The sequence below is a fragment of the Amblyraja radiata genome, chromosome 6 (assembly GCF_010909765.2).
Source record: "Amblyraja radiata isolate CabotCenter1 chromosome 6, sAmbRad1.1.pri, whole genome shotgun sequence".
Lineage (NCBI taxonomy): Eukaryota > Metazoa > Chordata > Chondrichthyes > Rajiformes > Rajidae > Amblyraja > Amblyraja radiata.
Genome location: NC_045961.1, coordinates 85,194,785 through 85,218,105, shown reverse-complemented (window position 1 = coordinate 85,218,105; position 23,321 = coordinate 85,194,785). Strand labels below are relative to the sequence as shown.

Genomic DNA, 23,321 nt, shown 5'->3' with positions numbered 1-23,321 from the left:
CTCTAAATGGAAACGTCATTTCTCAGCATTAGATTGAATAAATATTCATTTAGTATTGAACATTGTGTTATAATTCCTAAGCTTTTCAGAACAATTGAACAATAATATGAAATCCACTTTGTATTATTACATTTGAGAATAATTTATGAATCTTAATAAACCTAAATTATCTGATACTTTTATTTTTCAATGTTAAGTTATATCTGTGTTAATCGGAGCCCACAATACTCGTTTCGCTGTTAAAAACAAACCAGTCGTCAAAATGTATTGGCAAATGAAATTTGAATAAAATATGAAAAAAAATCAGAAGTGATACCAAACTGAGGATAGTAATCTCTATCGAGGAGATGTAATGAGGTGCTGATGGCAATGAGACATTAGGCAGAACGTATTATGATTCAAATGAGAATGTTGTCTCAGATAGGTTTAGCGAGATTCAAACTAATGTTTTTTACATAAGCCCCAATTAATAAAAACCACAGCAATATTCCATGGAATGTTAGGTGTTATAATATTATAAAGCTCCCTTTCATTCATCCTTCAAACCAAAATGAAAAAAGAACATTCGCGCATTCCTCATTTATGACTTCCGCACAAAGCTTACATTTGTTGAATGCATTTGTAACCCAATGAAATTTCCTGCTCATCAGTATTAATAACGGTCGAAGATTGATTTAAAATGTGAATTATAAAAGGCGATGCCAAATTTGAAAAAAAGTTGCATTGAATTTTGCACGTTCCTTCTACAACTGATCCAAAATCTAGACTTTACTTGTAAAACCGTACATGTGTTACCGTCCTATTTTGCTGGTGTGTAAAGAATTCTATTAGGGTATCTCTAAATTGATTATTAGTAATTTGTAGTCAAAAGCACAAAAATATACAGTAGCGACGAGTTAAAGCTATATTTACATTAATGTCGAGTAATTATGGTTTTCCTAAGTTTGAATGTAAAATTAATACAGTGAAATATTTACATTGGAATTTTATAACCAGTTTGGGAATCAATTATTTTAAAATGCTCCAAGAAAACCACTATTGGTACATGTGATGTGTCACCAGTGCTCACAGCTAAGAAGCGAATTTAAAAGGTACATGACCACAACCAGTATTTTACATAAACCCTCCGGAGAGGGGAGGGGGCGAGCTAATTGCAATCTTTAAAGGCCAGTTATGGAGTTTCCGTGCCATATGAGTTTGACTGAACGGGGGGAGGGGTTTGGACGAAAGGGGAGGGGTGGTGGGACGAAGTTTACTTAAGTTTTGGAGTCCAAATGTGAGCAGAGCAACACTGTGTGAAGTGCGGGCGGGGAATTGCAGTCGGGGGTGGAGGGAGGGTGGAGGGAGGGTGGAGGGGGGGGGGGGGGGGGGGGGGGAGGGGCGGGTCCCGCTGCGCTGATCGCCTGAAAACGGGCGAATTGCCTGAACGGCGCAGCTGCCAATCACCCCCAAAGTCTCCAATCGCGGCAATGCCATCTCTGAACTATATTTCCCCACTGTGTCACCTAACTGTTCTATGATCTGCCAATCGCCTGAGAACAGTGTGAGAAAGGCAGACTTAAGAGTGCTTTATATGTATTTTTTAAAAAAAAGTACTTTAACTAAGCTCAATAATTTATTTTCGGGCTTTGTTTTTTAGTGGGGCGGGGTGGGTGGGGGAAGGGGAGGGGGAAGAGCGAAAGAGAGCGAGAGAGAAAAAAAACCTGTCCCACCAACAAGCGTGGATGGACTGATTTGTGTAGCTATGGAAGCCGCGCTAAGCAAGCGGTATCCGGGCCTGAGATTATCGGACTTGGCAGGGAATCAACAGCAGCCTCACCAGAACATGTCAAGCTTCCCGGGACTGGGCAGCCAGACACACACACACCCTGGGGAGATCAGCAGCGATCCCAGCGCGCCTCTCGCCCCATTCGGGCCCGAGCACATGGTTCAAGCCGGTGCTCTCAAACTCAGTCCATCTCAGCACATGGCTGCTCACCCCGAAGTCCAGACAGCGGCGATGTTCGGCTCTGCACAGAACTCGGCCAGTTACCCAGCGGGTCATTCCCATTCAGCCTACGCGAGCGGCAGGGACTACATTCTCAGGAGAGACCTTTCAGCATCTGCCATGCATGGACTGGGCGAACAACACTCATCACCTTCCTCTCACCATCACCACCACCACCACGGCATGTTTCTCTCCACAGCGGGTAGCTACGGGCACTCGGAAGTATTCTCGGGTCTCCACGAGCAGTCTGCAGCAGGAACCCATCCAAATTTAAATGGGCAGATGCGCCTGGGGTTGCCGGGGGAGATCTATAGGCCGGAGCACTACCCGGCCTCTTCCCTGCACAGTTATAACTCCATGAACTTAAACGTTAACCTGGCAGCGGCTCATCACGGAGCCGGGGCATTTTTTAGGTACATGAGGCAACCCATCAAGCAAGAGCTGATCTGCAAATGGATTGACCAAGACGACACTTCAAAGAAACCTTGCTCTAAAACTTTCAGCACGATGCATGAATTGGTAAATCATGTCACGGTGGAACACGTCGGCGGGCCCGAGCAGAGCGTTCACATTTGTTACTGGGAGGAATGCCCCAGAGAAGGCAAACCGTTCAAGGCGAAATACAAATTGGTAAACCATATCAGAGTTCACACAGGCGAGAAACCTTTCCCCTGCCCGTTCCCCGGCTGCGGGAAAGTATTTGCTCGCTCAGAAAACTTGAAGATTCATAAAAGGACGCATACAGGTTGGTGTCTTACACTCTTGACTGTTCTTAGAGCCTTCAACAAGTACACCTCGCTTCCTCCAAAAATATATTGTTATGTTTATATATATGTGTCTGTGTGTGTGCGTGTGCGTGTGTGTGTGTCTGTGTGTGTGTGTGTGTGTGTGTGTGTGTGTGTGTGTGCGTGCGTGTCTGTGTGTGTGAAAGATGTATGGTATTTTCTTTCTGGGCTGTGAATCTAACCAATTTGCCTTCTTTCTACCTCACTTGTGAGCTGTTTAACGATATAAACATTTCACAAAGTCTCGGATGTGAAATTGAAGCGTCTTCCGACTTCAATTGAATGTTGCCGAGGGCTTGAGCGTGTAAACAGGCAGGCAGCACTTTCGAAGGAGTTTACAATTGCGGCACCCTTTTGTTTCCTGTCCGGCACTTTGGAGCTAAAATGTCACAACTTTTATTTGAGGCGAACTAACGCGGTAACTCGACCTGCCCTCTAGTCTGCTTTTCGAAAGTCAAATCGCCAAATGAAAGGCAGACGTTTCAATCCATCGTAACAATTAAAAACAAATGATAGATATGGGCGAATGGAAAGAGGCTGCTTTAAAAAATTAGGATGACAAGAATTCAACTCAGTTTCAGGGGGCGATTCGGCAGCTTGTATGAGTCGGACAGAAAGGGCTGCACATTTGTTGTAGAAGTGCTATTTAAAAGTCGTTAAAAAAGAAACTATTATGCTCCTGCTCACAGACTACATGCCATTATTCGGCTCAGTAATTATGACGATGATGAATTTTGCGAGCCATCGTCAGAAAGTAGACCGCACCAATAATCTCTGCACCCTTATCCCCGAGGGTACTCGCTATCTAACCCGAACTAAGTTTCCTAGGGATCTCCACCATAACGTTTTAAGTTGCTGGCGAAATAAACCAACCTGGTCAGAATTTATTGTTGCAGACAGATATTATCCCTTGGAGAATGTTTATTGACGTATGCTTTACTTAATTATTTCCATTGATTTATAGCGCGGCTGTCACAGGGCATAAACAGATAGTGTTACACCTATCCTTTTAATGCCTTCTTAATGTTTTGTTTAAATGTTAAAGCAAATGGCCCATGACTGCTTTGATTACAGATTTTATCTAAATAATATGTTACAGAGGTTTAAAGTAAAACATGGTTGGGTTTGTGTTGGGGTGGGGGTGGGGGCGGCGGGGGACGTGTGGAATGGGGAGCTGGGGACTTGCATTCTAGCCATGTTGGTAACAATCCAAATGGACCCGGATCCTCCAACTCCTCTCGGTACAAAAATCTTTATCTCCAAACGTCAGGTTTAGCCAAATGGATGCGTGGCATTGTCACAAGCCATTTTGGTTCTCGAAAGCAGAGTTTACAAAAACAAGGCGGAGTGCAGCCAAGTGGACAGGCAAACACTCCGGCCATTTAAGGCCGTGTTTGGGCGGTGGTTGAACGAAATGTTTTTTTTAACAAGGTCATTTATTCATGTTTTAAAGAGTGTCGACGGGACCTAAAATAAAACATGGCATTGGGTAGGGAATGCTAACTTCTTTCCGAATGATCTGTAAACACGGTTATTACAGGGGGGGCGGGGGGGATAAAATACAATTAATTGGTCATTCGCACCACGTAGCATTGCAAGGACAACTTTCTTTGCTTTGGTTATGCTGGAAGCTGGTGAGGTTCATCTTGCTGCCAATCCCAGCACCCACGACCAGTGTAGCTAGAATTCTGTTAACGACCAGTCACGCTATCAAGTTCACAACGAGCCGGGTCGCCGAAACTGATTTCGCCATTGCATTTGAGACAAGGCAATAAATAGGCACGCATGTGTAACCCTGGACATAAACACGCACTGCAGTGATGATGTGCGTTCGAAAAGTTAATTGCCATAATAGTGTGATTTCTAAAAGTGCTTCTGCCGGTTTGACAGAATATGTGTTGCCCTCCTAATTTTTCAGAAATTGAGTAGATCGAAAAGTTTATGGGCCTGGGGTTCAGAAGTTGTGTTACACCGGGGAATTGCTTGACGTTTCTGCCGTAGTTGGGAATTATATTAGAATTCGCTTGCGTTGTTCAAAGGTTATAAAGCTAAGTATTTTCACAAGGAAGTGTAGCTTTATCCCTATATTATATTGAATCGTATTTATGTGAAATAGGTGGTCTGGTCAACTTTAACTTTAGCTGAATTGGCCTTTATATCACGGGAAAAGTGTAAACAGCAGACTGAACAGGTTCATATTGTCAGAAGAACTGCTGGAGGGACACTAGATGAACGATCCCGACTCGAAACGTCGACTGTCCATTTCCCTCCACAGATACTGTCTGACTCTTCGAGTTCCTCCAGCAGCTCTCTTTTTAGTTGCTACAGATTCTAGCATCTGCAGTCTCGCATGCCCCATATTGTCAGGAGTGTGCTGTCAAGTTCAAATGGGTGTTGTTTACTCGCCAAGACATGAATGAGGTTATGTTTGAGGGCGAAGTCACTTTTACCAATCAAGTGCTTTCTGGATTTGGGCTTTCACAAGAACGTCAGTAATTCTCGCCTAACATGTTGCTTACGGCCAGAAAGCTGACTAAGCGGCGGGCCAATCGAAGTGCCAGGTTAGGGCCAGCCTGTGGGATTCGAATACTACATCGAGCTGCTGTGGTTCACAAAGCTAAATATAAATATTTATGTGTACAAATAGAACCAACCTGTCAAAGTACCGAAGAGCGCCACTGGCCTTTGCGTTGTTTCAATCTTATCCCAAACACCGCGAAAAAAAAATCATAAGACGCACCGAAATCAAGGACAGTTTTTTAATTGAATGCCAGGTTGCAATCTGAGTTCGTCAGATTCAATCATATTATGATGAACAGGAAGATACATTTTTAATGACGAAAAGTGTGTCGTCCACGAAGATGGTCACAGATTCAGTCTTATTTTCATTCAATTCCATCAGTCCAGATAGCTCATCAAATCTTTTATCAGAATGCATCTCAAAATAAACAATAATGCATCTGATGAAAGTTCGAATTCTATTTAAGGCTTGATTGTTGAAATGATGGCGGAAGGGAAAAGGGTGGCGTGGTGGATTTGAGATATTGTCCCATTATTTGCTTCTGTTGGGGTGGTTGGGAAATGTCAATGCAACACAACTAACCCTTAAATATTGTAGATCTGATTACGTTTTGCCGAAGTAACAGAAGTTCGGATACTCCATTTCAGAAAATGCAAGAAAGTGTGCGAGGGCAAGGCCCAGAGTTGATGATCAACTGCTTTAAAAAAAGATGTAAACTCCAGATGCTTGTAAACGTCGGAGGACATTATCACTGTCTTTGCAATTACATTGATTGTACAAAAAAAAATAAAAGTCGGAAGTTTAAAATAGGTGGATTGAAACTTCTAGCCAACAGTGTTTGACCATCACATCAGGGACTGGCAGAAAACGTGGGAGAGTCTCCTCTATGTTCCGCTGCAGACAGCTGTACATCTCGGGTTGCAAACAGAATCGAGATATTTTAAAGGAAATCAAAATATTTGATTTGAACGCTCTGTTGAGGTTCGTCAGAATTGGCGAGTAACCCAAATGCTTTTTCGAAAGTAAAAGTGGAGTTTTCATATGTCTTCGCAAATAAGATTCAGTACGAGGGAGATCTTGAAACATCGCCTGCTGTAAGCCTTTAATGTTATATGTGTGTGTGTGTGTAAAGACGTAAAATGTACAAGAGAAAGAAAAATAGCTCCTGAGGGGGTTCAAGCCTTACGTGATGGTCAAGCCTTGCGTTTCTACAGCGCATTTCGGCAAGTCAAGAATCCGAAAGCTCTATAGCCAGTGAGACGCTTTTTGAAGTGTGCTCGCTCTTGTGATGCAGGAATTTACCCCTGTAACCGAGGCTAAAACTGTGACAATCAACGTTTGCATTTTTAACAAAAGCAACATGATAGAAAAACGTTTTTTTCTTCTTATTTCTCTGTGCATACTGCTCCATTCTGGTTCTCTCATTGTTTTTTCCCCTCTTGTTATTTTCAGGAGAGAAGCCTTTTAAATGCGAGTTTGATGGCTGTGACCGGAAATTTGCCAATAGCAGCGACAGGAAGAAGCATTCTCACGTTCACACCAGTGATAAACCGTACAACTGTAAAGTAAGAGGCTGCGACAAGTCATACACTCACCCTAGTTCTCTTCGCAAACACATGAAAGTTCACTGCAAATCTCCTCCCCCTCCCGCTAGCTCAGGCTACGAGCTTTCAAACACATCCCTGGGGATGGTGTCCCCAGCCGCAGAGACAGTCAGGGGCTGCACTGCCAGCGTTTCCTCGCAAGTAACTAACCTCAACGAATGGTACGTCTGTCAGGGAAGCGGGGCGGCCAACAGCCTGCACGCACCTTCCAACAATGGCACCTCGTCCGACACCGAAGATGAGGAGGTTTACACGAACTCTGATCCCAGAACTATGCTCTGACATAGGTGCGTTGGAGAAGTGGGCAAGTGGGCAAGAGTCAACGCAGGGTTAGTGGCAATGGAGCCCATCAACTAAAGGCAGCTAGGATGTCCAATGATGACCATCTCACACCAGCTAGATTCAAACCTCGTAGGAAAGGAATTTAAGGGCTAAGAATCGGTTCTTAGGCAACTTTTTGGCCTCCGTGTCAGTCAGAATTATTGTGTGTACTTCGAGGTAAAAGAGAATCGCTATCTCATTTACTTTCAGACTATAGATATTGATTTTCTGAAATCAGACGTGACTTAAATAGATAAAACATATCATCAGACCCATTTCGGACTGGCAATAGAATATTCGACCCACGAGAAACACCTCGCTTCTTGGAAGTGACACATACATAGCCGATCTTTGCTTAACTCCCAAATCAGAGACCATTGTCCGAAAGAAGGGAAATTCTACAATTCTGTGAAATCTTCATGGCTCCAATCCCTGGAGGGAATCAAAACGGCCATAGCCTTGTGTTCAGTGAAATGACACAGTGCCACCACGTTCGGTAACGAAGCACAAGCGACATTCTATTTACACATCCCTAACATGCAAAGCTGAATTCGGACATTCCTGCTATATGTGAAAAGAGTATTCTATCAGTAAGAGTGAAACTCACAAGGACTCTATTTGACCCTGAAATCAGAATCGACAATATATCAACCCTTAAATCCAAGAGCTCTAGGATTCTTTTGTGTGATCTTCTATCCATCATGGTAAAGTCAAAATTCTCATATTTTACTCATAATTATTCAGGCCTTCAGACAAACAAACTAAAGAGCACTAATATGTCCTTAGAGGCCAGAAGATGCAAAAATGACAGGCCTGTCCCTGTAGGATTTGTACATAATTGTTGTGGGCTGCAAGTCGTTGATGTAATCGTTAGCTATCTTAAGATTTTGTCCAGAAATGCTCTTTTATTTGTAAACTATAATTTATTTGCTGATGTGTAATATCTTTCTGCGATAGTACAGACACACCAAAGAATTATATTATTACGTTTGGTGCGGTATTGTGGTGTTTATGAATCTGTGGTTTCGTCAGACCATTTAATTTCTGCTTACTTGAATGAAATGTAAAATGTGAAAAGTAAAATATGTGATTGTTTCTTTCTACTCAGTGGTGGTTAATTGTTGTAACTACAGTATCGGTCCATGTTATGATCATGATGCATGTTGCAGTCATTTTATATTTCCCTTGCATTGACAAACGCCACCCAGAAATCCTGATTGAAAAAAAATGCAACGAAGACATATCAGTTCCTTTATTGAAATGAATGGTCCACGTGTACTTTGTGTTTCAGTGAAAGAGGTTAAACCGTGTGACAGTGTATTTTCCAATCGTGAATAAAGAGATATTGTTTTTCCTCTGTTTTAATAATCGTATTCTATATTAAATGTCTAAATCCTAACAAAATGTCAAAACGTGATTTTTTTGCGGGGTTTGCGGATGTAGCAACACTCAACTCGATCTTCGATAGTGAAGAATCGAGTAATCTCAGCCAATGATGTAAAGCCAGATGATTTCAGGCCCCGGGAGTGACTTTTATGTTTATGTGTTTATTGTTGCACAAGGATCTCTGCCTCTGCAAATATTTACCTGTTCAATGGCAGAATGGGAGACATGTAAGAGGCAGGTTGAAGAAGCTACCTGGATACAATTGGCAGCCGGATGTAAACCAGTTCACAATATTATCTGTTATCGTGATTTGACAACGACGTTTAAAAAGGCAATCAAAAAAGTCACATTTGCTTTCGGAAATCAAAATGTCCAAAATTGTAGGGAAACTGGGAGATATATTGGTTGAGGCGAAATCAAGGTTTAACGATGTTTTCTGTTTTATAAATCCGGTCGCAGTACACGAATACACCGAACTGTTTTAATATCTCCACAGTTCAGTTGTAACCTCGCCCCACAAATGTTATACTTGATGATTTACATGTTATTGCACGGTCGCCCCCAGCAGCGCACAAAACCAAAAATGCAGCATCAAAAACAATGCGGCATAAATACATCGTTTCCGCAATTCAATTTCTGATTGTCACAGTTCTAGATATGATGAAGTTTTTCAAAATTCATCATCTGTCTCAGAGGAACCGAATTTGTCTCTAGGATCATAATGGATATTTAAATTATTATCGTCGACTTTGTGTACTTATGGATGGCATATCCCATGTATCGCTGATCGCGCTTCAGGTTCACCTTGTGAAGGTGGATATCATACCACCTAAAAGCGAATGATAAAATGGTTCTAGGATCTCGGGAGATGCAGCCTACGACATGGGGTGGGGGTTACCCTATTTTAAGTACATTATGGTGATATAATGAACAGGAACCAGATTCCATTTTGGTTAAAGTGTCAGAGAACAGATGGAAATGAGAGACCCGGTATACAGGAAAGCATTCGGAGAATGAGTGATATGTCTCCTAAATGAAATAGGTTGCTTTTTTCCCCTGTGAGATCTACAATTAAATGCATATGAAGCAGAAGAAGACTCATGTAAATGAAGGCGCCAATCAATGGTTTAAACTTATAGGACTCTAATGAAGTTTCTTGGTGAAAAGACGGGTTGTACAAAGGCATCGACACATGAATGCTTCATGGGAAAGATAAAAGATAGCTAACAATAAGCAGATCGTTGTAAAGAATGTAAAAAAACACACACACGCTCCCCCGGCATACTCTTCGCATTTAAACACACAATCTCCTCCAAGTGTTCACTATCTTTCCTATACGGATAAAATGTGACCAGGGTCTGCCTACGCCACTTCAAAGCAATTTACTCTGGAGCGGAAGACTTGGCGCTTGGACACTCTTCATGGTGTGTTACAATTTCTATGGCAATTGGCAGACCCCGAGCTTCACATTTGAATATATTTTCAATAAAGCCACTTATTAGGGTCTAAGCGGCACATGATTTGAACATTATATAGTATCCATCCTTCCCAGCCAACACCTCGGGTAACGGTGAGCACCTTGAGAGAAACACACTCTGACAGGAATATCTATCAACTTTCCATTTGTATAAAACCCAACAAAGTGTCCAATTCTCGCCCACATGTTCAGGCAAGCAGAAAATCGAGTCCAAAGTCCCATCCACATAAACATATTTAACCAGCAAGTAAGTAGACTGAAGCAAACGTGTTTAGTAATGCTCCTCTGGTCAACATTATAAGACTTTCAATACAAATATCACTAGGCATCACAGTGAATGGTTGGGCTCATACTTTCCCCAGGCTTATGATGACTACAATTGGACAAGATGTTTTAACAGGCTACTGGGAGATTGATTTGCAAGCAGTATTGGAAACGCCATATGTGCAGTGCAAACAATAGGGATTGCCGTCTTTTCAGTTTATAACGTGTGCTTAGTTTGGGAGGGGTCGTGTTGCCCTTTGCAGTTTGCACGTGGAAAGAATCGGATGCAGAGTACTTGAAGTAGATGAAGAAAAAAGGCTCGCTTTTAACACACAAGCCACGGCTTGCTTTCCCTATATGGAATAGCCTGTCACTGACCAGTTCAGGGAAGCCAAACGTGCATAAGAAGGTGGAGGAAGCGCAACTCAAGTCAACAGCAATAACAAAAAGAGAGAAAAAAAGAAAAAAAAAGTGCAAGTGTCTAATCAGGCAGGGAGAAGTTCAAAGGCAGGGGCTTTGAAATTCAAACTACTGCTTTTACGGTACATCAACATGGCGCGTTAAGATTGCTATGGCAATGAGCAATTCGAAAGCAGGCTGCATCCAAAGCAGTCTACCTCGATTCGCGACAGTCTATTAAGATACAGTTGCACTGACCTTTAGTTTCATGCTATGTTAGTTCAGTCAATTTTCACTGCATCAGAATCTTTCATATTTTGTCTTTTCCCCTCCGGGAGACACTCTCCCCCCCCCCCCCCCCCCCCCCATATCTCACTTTCCCTCTTCCCTACCACCCCCCCCTCCCCCCCCCCCCTCCTCCCTCCTCAACCTTCCAAATATCGGCGACTTTTATTTTTTTCTCCTGGAGATGGGTCTTGAAGTGTTTACTCGGCTCTTTCTTCCCCCCCCCCCTTTTTTTTTTGCACTTACCAACTATTGTGTGCAATATGCTATCGCCCTTTGTTTATCTAATACAAGTACTCAGTGAATGGTGAAAAATAAACACGATGAAAAATAACCAAACAGATGATTCCTCCCAGTGAAAAACCCGGGGACTTAATAAAAGAGCGAAGCAGTCACCGTTGAATGAGAAACCCTTTGAAGTGGAACTTATTATCTGAGGAATACTTTGCCGTCGTCCTAACGACACAGCTGAATTGAAAAGCGCTCCCTTTTGTCAACGATTTGTTCTCCTTTACTAGAAAGCCCACTGAAATTACTTACATGGACTGCCTTAACATACAGACTGTGGAAATCAGGAACTTTGCAACTCAGACTTTCTGACGCCACTCTGGCGAATTTGAGGGGAGGTGTGGAAGGGGACAGGGTGGAGAGGGAGGGGGTAGATTTTGAACAGCTCGTAAGGACTTTGTGTGTATATGTACGTGTATGCGTTTGTGTATGTGTGTGTGTGTGTTTTGGAGAGGGTGAGTTACAATTTCGCTTCCTGATGCACTCCATGCTTGTTCTTAAATCGCCGCTTCATACACAGACCGCAATACTTCTTCACTCGTCATAAGACTTAAAAATCATGAACACTATAGCTGCCTGGCCTCTCTTTGTATGAACCACATCCTGTTTTATACAAATTTATTCATAACAGATGCATAAAATACACCACCGGTTTCGGAACTGCGCAGCAAAACCAAACGCAGTCCTTTCAATTGCAAAGTTGTAAAATCTGAATATGTTTTCGTGGAAGTATCTATTTATTCTGAATTATGTGTAATACGTCCCCATACTTCTTTTGCTGGCGAATAATCAAATGCGTTAAAAAATGTTATCAATATATCACAATCCACCTAAATTGCCACCATGGTGTATTGCTAAAAAGCTTCCACATTTTTCATCAACGTAAGTGCAATGATCTATTCTTAACCTGCTCATAAATGAAAGTAGGTTTAAAAAAACAAACAAGAAATGGGCCCATTTAACACAACATTTATTCTGGTCTTGGCCATCTTCTGTCAGATTACGTTTAGTGGCTTCTGAACAGAGTTTGTCTCCAACCATATTATAATATTTAGCACTTCTTAAACACTCTCGTAAAAAACGCTGCCTTTTAATGTGAACATCCTGAAAAATAATGTGCACTCTGAGAACGGCGCACCAGTGGTAGCGGTACAAGCAGGGTGCATTAAATATTGAATGGCACTGGGAAAAAAAGAGCTTGTCAAGGGGCACTCAGCCTGAAAGTCTTTCTTTGACTTTTTTCTGCACTGCCCTGTCCGACTATTTAAGCTGGTGTTAATTAAGGCTGCTTACGATTCAGCTCGATTCCAGCTTTGTCTATTTACTCACCACCCTTGTCAAACGACATCGTTAGTCTAACCAGCTTTTTGCACACATATTTAGTTTAGTAAAAGTGCACTTCCTTCACTCCAGATAGAAAGGCAACCAGTCTGGCCCTGCAGGTGATTCTGCAAACCCCAGAATCTCCTCTAAAATATTGATTTAACGTTGGAAGATCGATATACCCGCATTGAAACAAATGTGTCATCGTGCATCTAAGTGGAACTTCGGACCAGCCTTCGTTCATTGGATGGGTTGTGTAGTGTGATTTTTACTCACCCAAATACAAACACACACACACACACACACACACACACACACGTACACACACACACACACACACAGTCACACACTCACACACACACACACAGTCACACACACGCACACACAACACACACACACACACACACACACACACACACAGTCACACACACACAGTCACACACACACAGTCACACACACACAGACACACTCACACACACACACAGTCACACACACACGCACACACGCACACACAACACAACACACACACACACACGCACGCACACACAACACAACATACAACACACACACACACACACACACACACACACACACACACACACACACACACACACACACACACACAGTCTCACACACACACACACACACACACAGTCACACACACAGAGCCACACATTTATTGAGTATATATACACACTGAACTTTTTTTCTCCCGTTATGTATTATGTTTACATATTCTGTTGTGCTGCAGCAAGTGAGAATTTCATTGTCCTATGGAGGACATATGACAATAAAACACTCTTGACTTCACACACACACAGTCACACACACACATACACACACCAGACACACACCCCGCAAACACACACACCAATATTTCCACACACAAAAAAACACACACATAACTCTATTATAGATACACACCAAATACTCCCACCACACAAACACCAATACCTCCTCACAGGCCCCAACAGCCGCAGACCCCAACACTCATAGCCACATAAAATCACAAAACCACCTGCCCATCACACACACATCAACACACACACACACACACACACACACACACACACACACACACACACACACACACACACACACACACACACACACACACACACACACGTACACAGACGGACACACACACACACACACAGACGGACACACACACACAAACACACACACACACACACACACACACACACACACACACACACACACACACACACACACACACACACACACACACACACACACACACACACACACACACACACACACACACACACACACCAACTCCTACCCAAGAATAATTTTGGCCAGTCTTTCAATGTATGGGTAAGGCACTGTTTAAACATTTTGTGAAATATGTAACTGTTTTTTTGTTTGGTAATCAATTCACTTCCAGGTTTCAGAATCAGTGCGATTGATGGGTATCCGGGAAATTAACTCAAATAACTCTCTAATATCACTGAACTACACTAACCGTTTCACGTCATTTGAAACGTTATTGGCTGAAGCACATTACACATTTAATGTTACTGTAAACGACAACCTGTCTAAAAGTTATATACAGGAACATTATGCAAAAAAAAAACCGTTTTTCCCCGGAAAAGCCGAGCTATGTTACTAACTGGAAACGTCCTGCTTATTGAGCCAAAGTCCAACACAATAGCAATGACTAAAAGAAAAATAAATCGGCCATGGACATACACCAGGTATAAAACGGATCACAAAATAGCTTCTTATTCGTTTCTATGTTAAAAGGGGAAGGTAGTTTCAGCAACTGAAGCTAATTGCGATGATTTATAGATAAAACTTGACCCTGTCTTTAAAAGTCTTGTAAAGGAAACAATTCCTCGTCAGCGAATGAGACCGCCTTTCCGAGGCCTGCATGATGGAAAGCGAATCGCACACTCAAGTCAGGAAATTAACACAAATATTTCACTTTGAGAGCATGAAGTTTGCAGACGGCACCGTTTGGGCCAATTCACACACCATTTCCAAATATTTTCCACTGGCCGTGGAAAGGATGGGGATATGATTAAAATAAATATTTTGTTGGAACGGATTGGGAATTTTTTTTTTTGGAAATATTGAATAATCTTTTAACACGTCTTTTAATATATACTGTGAGACAGGGAAGGGAAGGCAGGCAGGCGGGCTGGAAAATGGGCACTGTTTGGTCCTGGAGTATAAGGACTGCTTATTAAAGACAGAAGATCCACGTGGTGTTGGAACTGGGCTGGGTTAAAATAAGGATGTTAAATCACTCTGCATTTCTCCCCAACTAACACTGGCATCAACAGTGAGCAGTCGCTCCAGCTTACATTTAAAGGGGACGATGGAGACGGAATAGTTTCAGAAACATGGCGGACTAAACTGTCAACATGTAGAGTGTTTCCTCAATTCTGCCTGATCACGTAGGCAGTTTGCAGAGAATTCTCTTCAGATGTCTTGACAATTTTCATGAGCATTCAATCAGATCGTGTAAATGGGGTTGCAACAGAGAAGGAGATTGCCCCCCAAAGTATTAAGCATGTGACAGACAGCACCTATCTAGGGTGCAGATTCAGTTCATCTCTACTCTACGCGGGGTGGTGGATTAAACCTGGGCTCGAATCTCTTGATGTACAAAAGAAGAGGCTCGTAAAATAACTCATAGAAAGAGAGAGAGAGAGAGATGCGTCGGGTTTCCCTGACACTCGTTACTATCAGACAACAAGCGACGCAAAACTTCACGAAACTTGATTTCCTGTCTCCACTCTTCACCACTCTGATTAGATTTTTTTATTTCGCAATTGTTTTCTAAAACTCCTTTCGAAATAGTCGCCTTTTTGTCACTTCAAAAACGGTGTACATTAACGATCACGAACTAAGGAAACATTAGCTAAACTTTCAGCCGAGTTTGGGATTAGTCTAAATCCTGGCGTTTGTTTGACAGTGGAATCTTACAGGGGATTCCTGTCGATGATGATGATGCTGTATACTTGGACTCTATTCTTCTTGCTGGTTAAAGTGTAGAGCTTTTCATCGAGAAACACTTCTTGCTAATGGACACACATTCACAGTCTAGGCTGTGTGCCAAAATCCTCCAAGCACCCTACCTGGCGAACTGCTTAAATTTCGTGAATAGGTGGAGAGAGGGAATCAGAAACTAAGCCAGACATCGAGATGTTTTTGGGAAACAGTTATGTCGTTCTTAGGACCAAAATGTAATTTAAATGGACGAGAATTCTCCCTCAGAAGTTGCACAGTTAGAGGAATCTGTAAGTACGCATACCTCCACGTTTTTTGTTTGTGAGCATATTCAGAGCCTGCTAATATACTCAGAACCAAATCAGGCAAGGGCTTTGTCACAGATGGCGGAGTTGCTGAAAGTGCAGTGTCTCCTGCTTTATGCGCCTTTCTTAGAGAAGTTTTAAGTACAAGCGAAAAGAGTACCGGTGTCCTTTTGAATTAGGGCCCGGTTGAGTTGGGGTAAGTTCTAAGAGCGATTCATTTTTCTCCCAGAAGTCAGATTCGGGCAACTGTGACTTCACCCATTAGCCCCGATGTCTTTTCGGGGAGTTAAACATCCGACAATGTGCGCTCCGGGGCGCCTCTTTCCTGACCTCTACCCGTTTTTAATAGTTTCATAGGAACTTCATTAAATCAATTACTTAGTGGGCACATCATAATTTATTTGTAATTAGCACTCAAGAGCTTGTTTTTTTGCAAAAGACCTCGAAAGGCTGCCCAGCGGGACGTGGTGTGTACGGCGAGGAAGTTTCGTTTTCTATTCACGCCTGGTATTATTCGAGCGAAACAATAAGTGTAATCTCACATCTTAATCTAGCACCGAGTCAGCAGAAAACAAACAATTGAGTGTGACAATATTTGTCTTCATTTAGAGGTTCTTTGTTGCGACGCATTTGCACAGATATCCAATGTACTATGGGTTGTGTACTGTGTACGGGCAGCGGCTCAGAGGGAAAGGCAGCGCGTGTCCGTAATGTGGATGCGAGGGGGTGACCCGGGCAGAAGAGGAACGTGAGATTTTGTTCATGTAGGACTGTCAATGTTAGAATGGATGTGTGTGTGTGTGTGTGTGGGTGGGTGGGTGTGTGTGTGTGTGTGTGTGTGTGTGTGTGTGTGTGTGTGTGTGTTGGGGGGGGGGGGGTGTAGAGCGAGAACACGTGAGGAAATAGACCTCGACGCGTAAGAGAGGCTGGTTGTTCAGGTGAGATGGGAAAGGTATGAAAGTGAAAAACACGAGACTGTCCTCCTATCAAAGTAACGCCTACAGGAAACAAAACCTCTGCTGAGCACCAGTCTCACCAACCTCCCGCCCAGACAGGTGGGTTGGCATTTCATCCAGAGAGAATTAACCATGGGTTCACTGAGATTCATTATATACCCCCTCCCACCTCCCCGGCGGGTGAGCGCCGTGGTCTCAGGCATGGATTAATTCGTGTTGGTGGTGGCGGTGCGTTATTGAGGATTTAGAAATGTTACTCTCAATCATCCGTTTAAAGTGGCACTCCATCCGGGGGTGAAGTCAGATTGTAAAACCATGAATAGTGGCTCCAAAGGAGGCTGGTAAGCGCCGACAAACTGCCCAACAAAAGGCCCACATCCTCAAGGATGGAGCATTGGTGGGGCGAATTAGACAGGTGTGGGATATTGAACAGAGGCTAAAAGAGAGGGAGAAGTATATGTGGAGATGTAATAGAATGGAAATGTGAATGGAGAGAGGCAAAGTTACTCCGATTGAATGCATCGTGTAAAGTGACACGGAGCCCTCTTGGGTAAGGATCATTGCAAATTCCAATGTCAGTTGTAACAAGTGGGAGAGATGATCAAATTACAACTGGTCTCATTGTCCTTGACTCTGAAGAGTGGAGATGCACTAGCACAGTAGAATTGTAGAATCGTACAGTACAGACATGGACGCCTTATTGACCATGATGCATATGAAAGCTATCTTCATATAAGCACATTAAACCCCCATATCCACTATGGACATCCTAAACGTGACACCATTCACAAAACCACGTGAAATAGCCAAGCGGACCTTTCAGTTCAATGTGATGGGTAAATGTACCAAAATGTTCAATCTCCTTGAATGAATATATTTTGAAAAAGTCTCTTGAAGGGTCCAACTATTGATCTCTATTAGAAAGAATTATCTGCCACGATTAGCTGATGCTACATTTGATGAGATATGATGCTATCCATTGTTTACGAAGAATGAAACTCGGGTTTGGCAATTGCCATCCTTTGGAAAGGCCGTCAAAATATTCATAAGTTGGTAGGTCATAGGAAAAAGTCCATTCGGCCCATCGAGTCTACTCTCCCATTCAATCGTAGCAGATCTATCTTTCCCTCTCAAGCCCATTCTCCTGCCTTTGCCCCATAACATTTGATATTCTTATTAATCTAGTATCTGACAACCCCCGCCTTAAAAATACGTGACGACTTGGCCTCCATAGCCGTCTGTGGCAATTAGTTCCACAGATTCATCACCCTCTGTCTAAAGAAATTCCTCCTCATCTCCTTTCTAAAGGTACGTCCTTTAATTTTGAAGCAATGCCCTCTGCTCCTAGACTCTCCCACCAGTGGAAACACCATTTCCACATCTACTCTATCCAGGCCTCAGGGTAGGGTAATATTTGGTCCTGAGCAAATATAAAGGCAAGACCAGTAAGGTAGCGTCTTCCAAACGCCATGTACGTTACTACCTGCACCTCTTCTCTACCCACTGATAAATATACCTTTATGAAGTGGGCATGATAATTATGCAAACCAGGAAGAGGAGCTGAATATTGCAATAAATGCAACAAAAAATGCTGCCTCTCCAAATGAAGCAAGTCAATTCTTGAGGTCAATGGTCAAAGTTTTCTCCCAAATAAGTGCAAACTAGTATCAAACTAATGTTCTGATGCAGATGGTCCAGGTAGAATGCTTGGAAGTGTTACCAATGCATGTGTACTTGAATCCTATATGTGATTTTGCAATCCTAAAGAAAGACATGGAGTCAGCTCCAGGTCTGACTGGTGATGGGAAGTCCATGGCAATGCCATAAATGTAACTGTATCTAGCTCTTCACATGCTTTGTGTGTTTCTTTTAATCGCTGACCTGTTAAATTTAGTGTTAGCTGGGGCAGAGTGAGTTATTTATGCCCCTGTCCCACTTAGGAAACCAGAATGGAAACCTCTGGAGATTTTGCGCCCCACCTAAGGTTTCAGTGCGGTTCCCGGAGGTTTTTGTCAGTCTCCCTACCTGCTTCCACTACCTGCAACCTCCGGCAACCACCTGCAACCTCCGGGAACCGCACGGAAACCTTGGGTGGGACGCAAAGTCTCCAGAGGTTTCCGTTCGGGTTTCCTAAGTGGGACAGGCACATAAGATTCACATATCCTTCTCCTAATTTTTCTCAGGGGCTTGTTCTTTAACAGTGCCACTGAAAGTATAGAAATGAACTGCAGATGCTGGTATATACCGAACACTGCGGTAGGACGTCACTGTTTCTTTACATGCAACGCCAAAACAAGATGCTGTTTGCTCTTAAAATTACTAAAAACACATTATCTGGTAATCATCACAGAGAACCTGCTGAGTTACTCCAGCAGTTTGTGTCTATCTTTAACATGAAACGTCGTCACGACTTAACCCTTTCCCTTGCAGGGGGAAAAGTGGGAGATTGACTTCATTCCCGCAACACTCAAATAGCACCAGCAGTGTTAAACCAGACGGTCATCAAACCCAGTTAAATCGAAGGATTAAAGCCTCCGGTAAACCGGCACCAAGTCTCATTAAAGCAGCTTTCATGGCAAATGTCACAATAGTAGAAACTACCATTAATCAAACGTCAACAAATTATATTTGCCCTGATGAGACATACAGTCCCTGTCACATGAAATATTCACATTTAAATTGCCAGTTGGTACTACTGGTAAAGACATGATAACCATTATCTATTTGTGTTAATGTCAATTAAAGGACTCAATTTAACTCCTGCGGAAACAGCTGTGTTTATGCACTAGTTCACACCTCGTTAAGGTGCGCCGAGTGTAATAAAAGACCCTTGATGAGGCAGATTTCCCCCTCCTTTTAAGCTTCAGTCTCTTCTGAAATAGTCCGGATATGTGTTTGCATCACGCAATTTCACTGTGTGCAATATTGAGAAGTGGTGTCTGAATGATGGAATCGCCTCGCAACCCCGTGTATTCGTGCAAAAGTCGAGCTGCTCACTTATCAGAACCGGAAAACAACAATCGCTGTTCTTGACGGCTTCGAGACAGTGCGAGAATATAATCTTTGTAAATCATTTTACTTCAAACAAATGGGCAAGGAAATCATATTTTACTCCATTTTACTAAAGGCAGACCAAGAAATCGCGTGTGGCTGACAAACACGTTTGCTCTGAAAGAGTAGAAACAGGGAACTGCAGATGCTACTGGTTTACACGCCAGGTCCCGACCCGAAACGGCACCTTTTATGTTCTCCACAGATGCTGTCTGGTCTGCTGAGTTACTCCAGCACATTGTACTCCCCTCTAAAATAGTGTTTGGAGATGAGAGGAGAATTGAAGGGAGAGGAGCAAGGAGCCGTGGAAATGCTTAAGTTAAAACGAGAAGTTGCAACTACACAGCGACAGCCTTACTTGCTCTTCTCTGCCCACCCCGTTGCTATCTCTTTCAGGATGCCTGTCTTGTTGAAGCTGCACTGTTGTTGTCGTGAAGTGGGGACTCTTCCCCCAGCGCGAGTGTTTCTCGGCGTGAAGAATCTCGACAGAACTAATTTAAAGGGAATGAAAGACAATTTCTATAGAATACGTTTGCGTGGAATTATCCAGAATTGCATAGAAACTACAGGACTGAAACATTGTATTTCTCATTGGCTGATCCAAGTAGCTCTCTTCCAATTCTATCAGCGTTTACTATTTTGGCTCATTCCCATCTGAACAAGATGGGGTCAACGTGGTCCAGAAACCAAGTGGCGGAGCATGTGTGCTGTTGGATGTAATGATGCTCATGATATGCTCTGACACAATGCACAAGATATTCCAGAAGTAGCAGCAATATGTTGGCTGGTAGCAGCTTAAACACTGCAATGTGGTAACCTCAATCTAACTCTCTATATATGATCAAAATGTCAATGCCTCATTCACTCTCCATAATGCAACAAAGAGTGTCAAATAGATCCACCAAGGACTCAGCAATAGCCCTCAAATGCCACTCAAGTCATGCAAGCTTATTTTGAACTGGCACTTGAGCTGCAACAATGCAACTTCAAGCTTGTGGAAGCTGGGAAGCTGGATGAAGTTGTCCTCACATCAAGATGTCCTCAGATCAAAGATAGATACAAAAAGCTGGAGGGAGTAACTGGTCGGACAGCATCTCTGGAGAAAAGGAATAGTTGACCTTTCAGGTCGAGACCCTTCTTCAGACAAATCAAGATGTCTTCAGGTAAACTCTTGGTTCTCTTGTGAGAACCAAAGCGGAATGTCTTTGGCTCTGGAACAGCATTTAGAAATATTTGGTGAACAAATGGAAAATTAAGAGTTGTCCATTGTGTGACGATGATCAGTCTAAACTGCAGAGCATTAAACGATTCAAAGTCACAAATATGAAAGAGGCTTTGTGTAGAATAGTGTAGAATAGAATAGAATAGAATATGTTTATTGTCATTGCACAATACTGTGCAACGAAATTCCATTGCATCTCCTTTGGTTTAAAAAGAACAAAACACAACAGCCATTGACTCACATATACACAAATCAGTAAAGAAAATAATAAATAGGTATTAAAAATATTTTAAAAAAATATTGCGCATTATCTTGCACCCCGAATTATATTGTGCTTCCCCAGTGTTCTCTGTTAGTATTAAGTTATTTTATCGCACATGGGTAGAAACTATTTTTTAGTCTACCGGTGCGAGCCTTCAGAGACATGTATCGCCTCCCAGAGGGTAGCAGAGTGAAAAGGTGGTTGGCAGGGTGGGATGTGTCCTGCTTGATGCTTGTGGCCTGGCGCAAGCATCGGGCCCTGTATATGTCATTTAGGGAGGGCAGTTGAGCGTTTGTGATGCTCTGTGCAGTTTTTATAACTCTCTGCAGCGCCCTCCTCTCAGCCACAGTGCAGCTAGCAAACCACACCAGAATGCCATAGGAGAGGATACTTTCCACGGCGCGGTAGAAGGACAGCAGCAGCGGCTGTGAAACGTTTGCTCTCCGCAGAGACCTCAGGAAATACAGCCGCTGCTGTGACTTCTTCACGAGAGTGACTGTTCATTTGCCATTTGAGGTCCTGGGAGATGTATATTCCCAGGAACTTAAAGTCAGTGACGCTCTCCACCATGTCTCCTTTGTGTAATCACTCTCTGCAGAAGTTTTGTATAATCACCATTGTGTGTGTGGGTCTGTGGGATTCTTTTGGATTTCCTACTGGGTTTAAATAAACCTAATTTATGGCACCTGGTTTTAATACAACAGGACATCTCTTTTCAATGTCTACTTGATACAAGTGTTTTATCATCTTCAGGATCACTTGGATCACAGCTTGGTCTTTGTTTCTCTGGTGGGATTTGTTTGGCTCCTGCAAGAATCTATCTTTACTGATTACATGGGAAATATATTTATTCTTGGGGATGATTACATTTCTCATATTCTAAATTGGACACGACTGAGCTATTTCAGTTGGTAATTTACATACAAAAGAAATATTCAAGGTGTAAAACTAAAGCCAAGTTGATTGCTCCATCCAATGTGAATGCAAGCTGCACAGAGGAAGATCACAAAGATGTTAATTAAACATTTTACTATCCAAAAACATGATAACAAATCAGCCACTCATTTAAATCCAAACTGATTTTCCTTGCTACTGAAGAAGAATATCTGAAGAAGGGTCTCAACCCGAATAGTCGCCTATTCTTTCGCTCCATAGATGCTGCCTCACCCGCTGAATTTCTCCAGTTGTTTTGTCTACCTTCCTTGCTACTGAGGTCAATTGACATAAAGATTCAATGTTCACTCATTAGTTTCTGTCCAAAAGATATTTTATTTTCAGTTGTGCAATTCGTGGAACATCAAACCCTCCCTGCTGATGTTGGCACTTTGAAAATTTAGAACACATTAGTGCTCATATGCTATTATATTCCATGATTACACAGAGAAACGGCAACATAGGATTTTACAGAGCATAGCCAATAACTAATAATATAACCTAAATTCATGACCAATAAAATGAAATGGGTAGCATAAGTGTCAACTTTGTATCTTCAGATGAGCACATTGCCTTTCATGAATGCTTGGAATGGAAGAAATATTACACACATACAAGTGCCCCCACAAGGCCCGATAACCTTGTGATCTCAGTCTCCGAGGTTGACATCATAGCATCCTTAAAGTGGGTGAATCCACGCAAAGCATTTGGCCCACGAGGCATATCTGGCTGAGCACAAAAGTCCGGTTGCACTTACGTTCACTAGCAGAAATATACAAGAACGTATTCAACCTCTTGCTTTTGTGGTCTAAGATTCACACCTGGTTCAAAAGTACATCTATTGCATCAGTATCCAAGAAGAGCACAGTGGCTTTCCTTAATGTCATCTGACTGTTAGCATCTTCCAACCTGCCTCATTATGGTTCTTGCACTTTAAAAAATATCTGCACTTTCTCTTTAACTTTAACACTAT

The 23,321-nt window shown here is 42.6% G+C and overlaps 1 protein-coding gene across 1 annotated transcript; it reads left to right on the top strand.

Moving 5' to 3' along the window:
* The first annotated feature begins 1,661 nt into the window (after positions 1–1,661).
* Positions 1,662–8,617, top strand: zic5 (Zic family member 5). Its single transcript, XM_033023090.1, has 2 exons — positions 1,662–2,732; positions 6,746–8,617. The coding sequence occupies exons 1-2, from the start codon at positions 1,745–1,747 to the stop codon at positions 7,177–7,179; spliced, it is 1,422 nt and encodes a 473-aa protein (XP_032878981.1). The 5' UTR covers positions 1,662–1,744; the 3' UTR covers positions 7,180–8,617.
* The last annotated feature ends 14,704 nt before the right edge of the window (positions 8,618–23,321 follow it).

Bases quoted from the DNA above. Each gene is read 5' to 3' on its own strand.
- zic5 (XM_033023090.1), top strand. From the start codon at position 1,745: ATGGAAGCCGCGCTAAGCAAGCGGTATCCGGGCCTGAGATTATCGGAC. The intron at 2,733-6,745 runs GTTGGTGTCTTA...TGTTATTTTCAG, and splicing joins TCATAAAAGGACGCATACAG to GAGAGAAGCCTTTTAAATGC.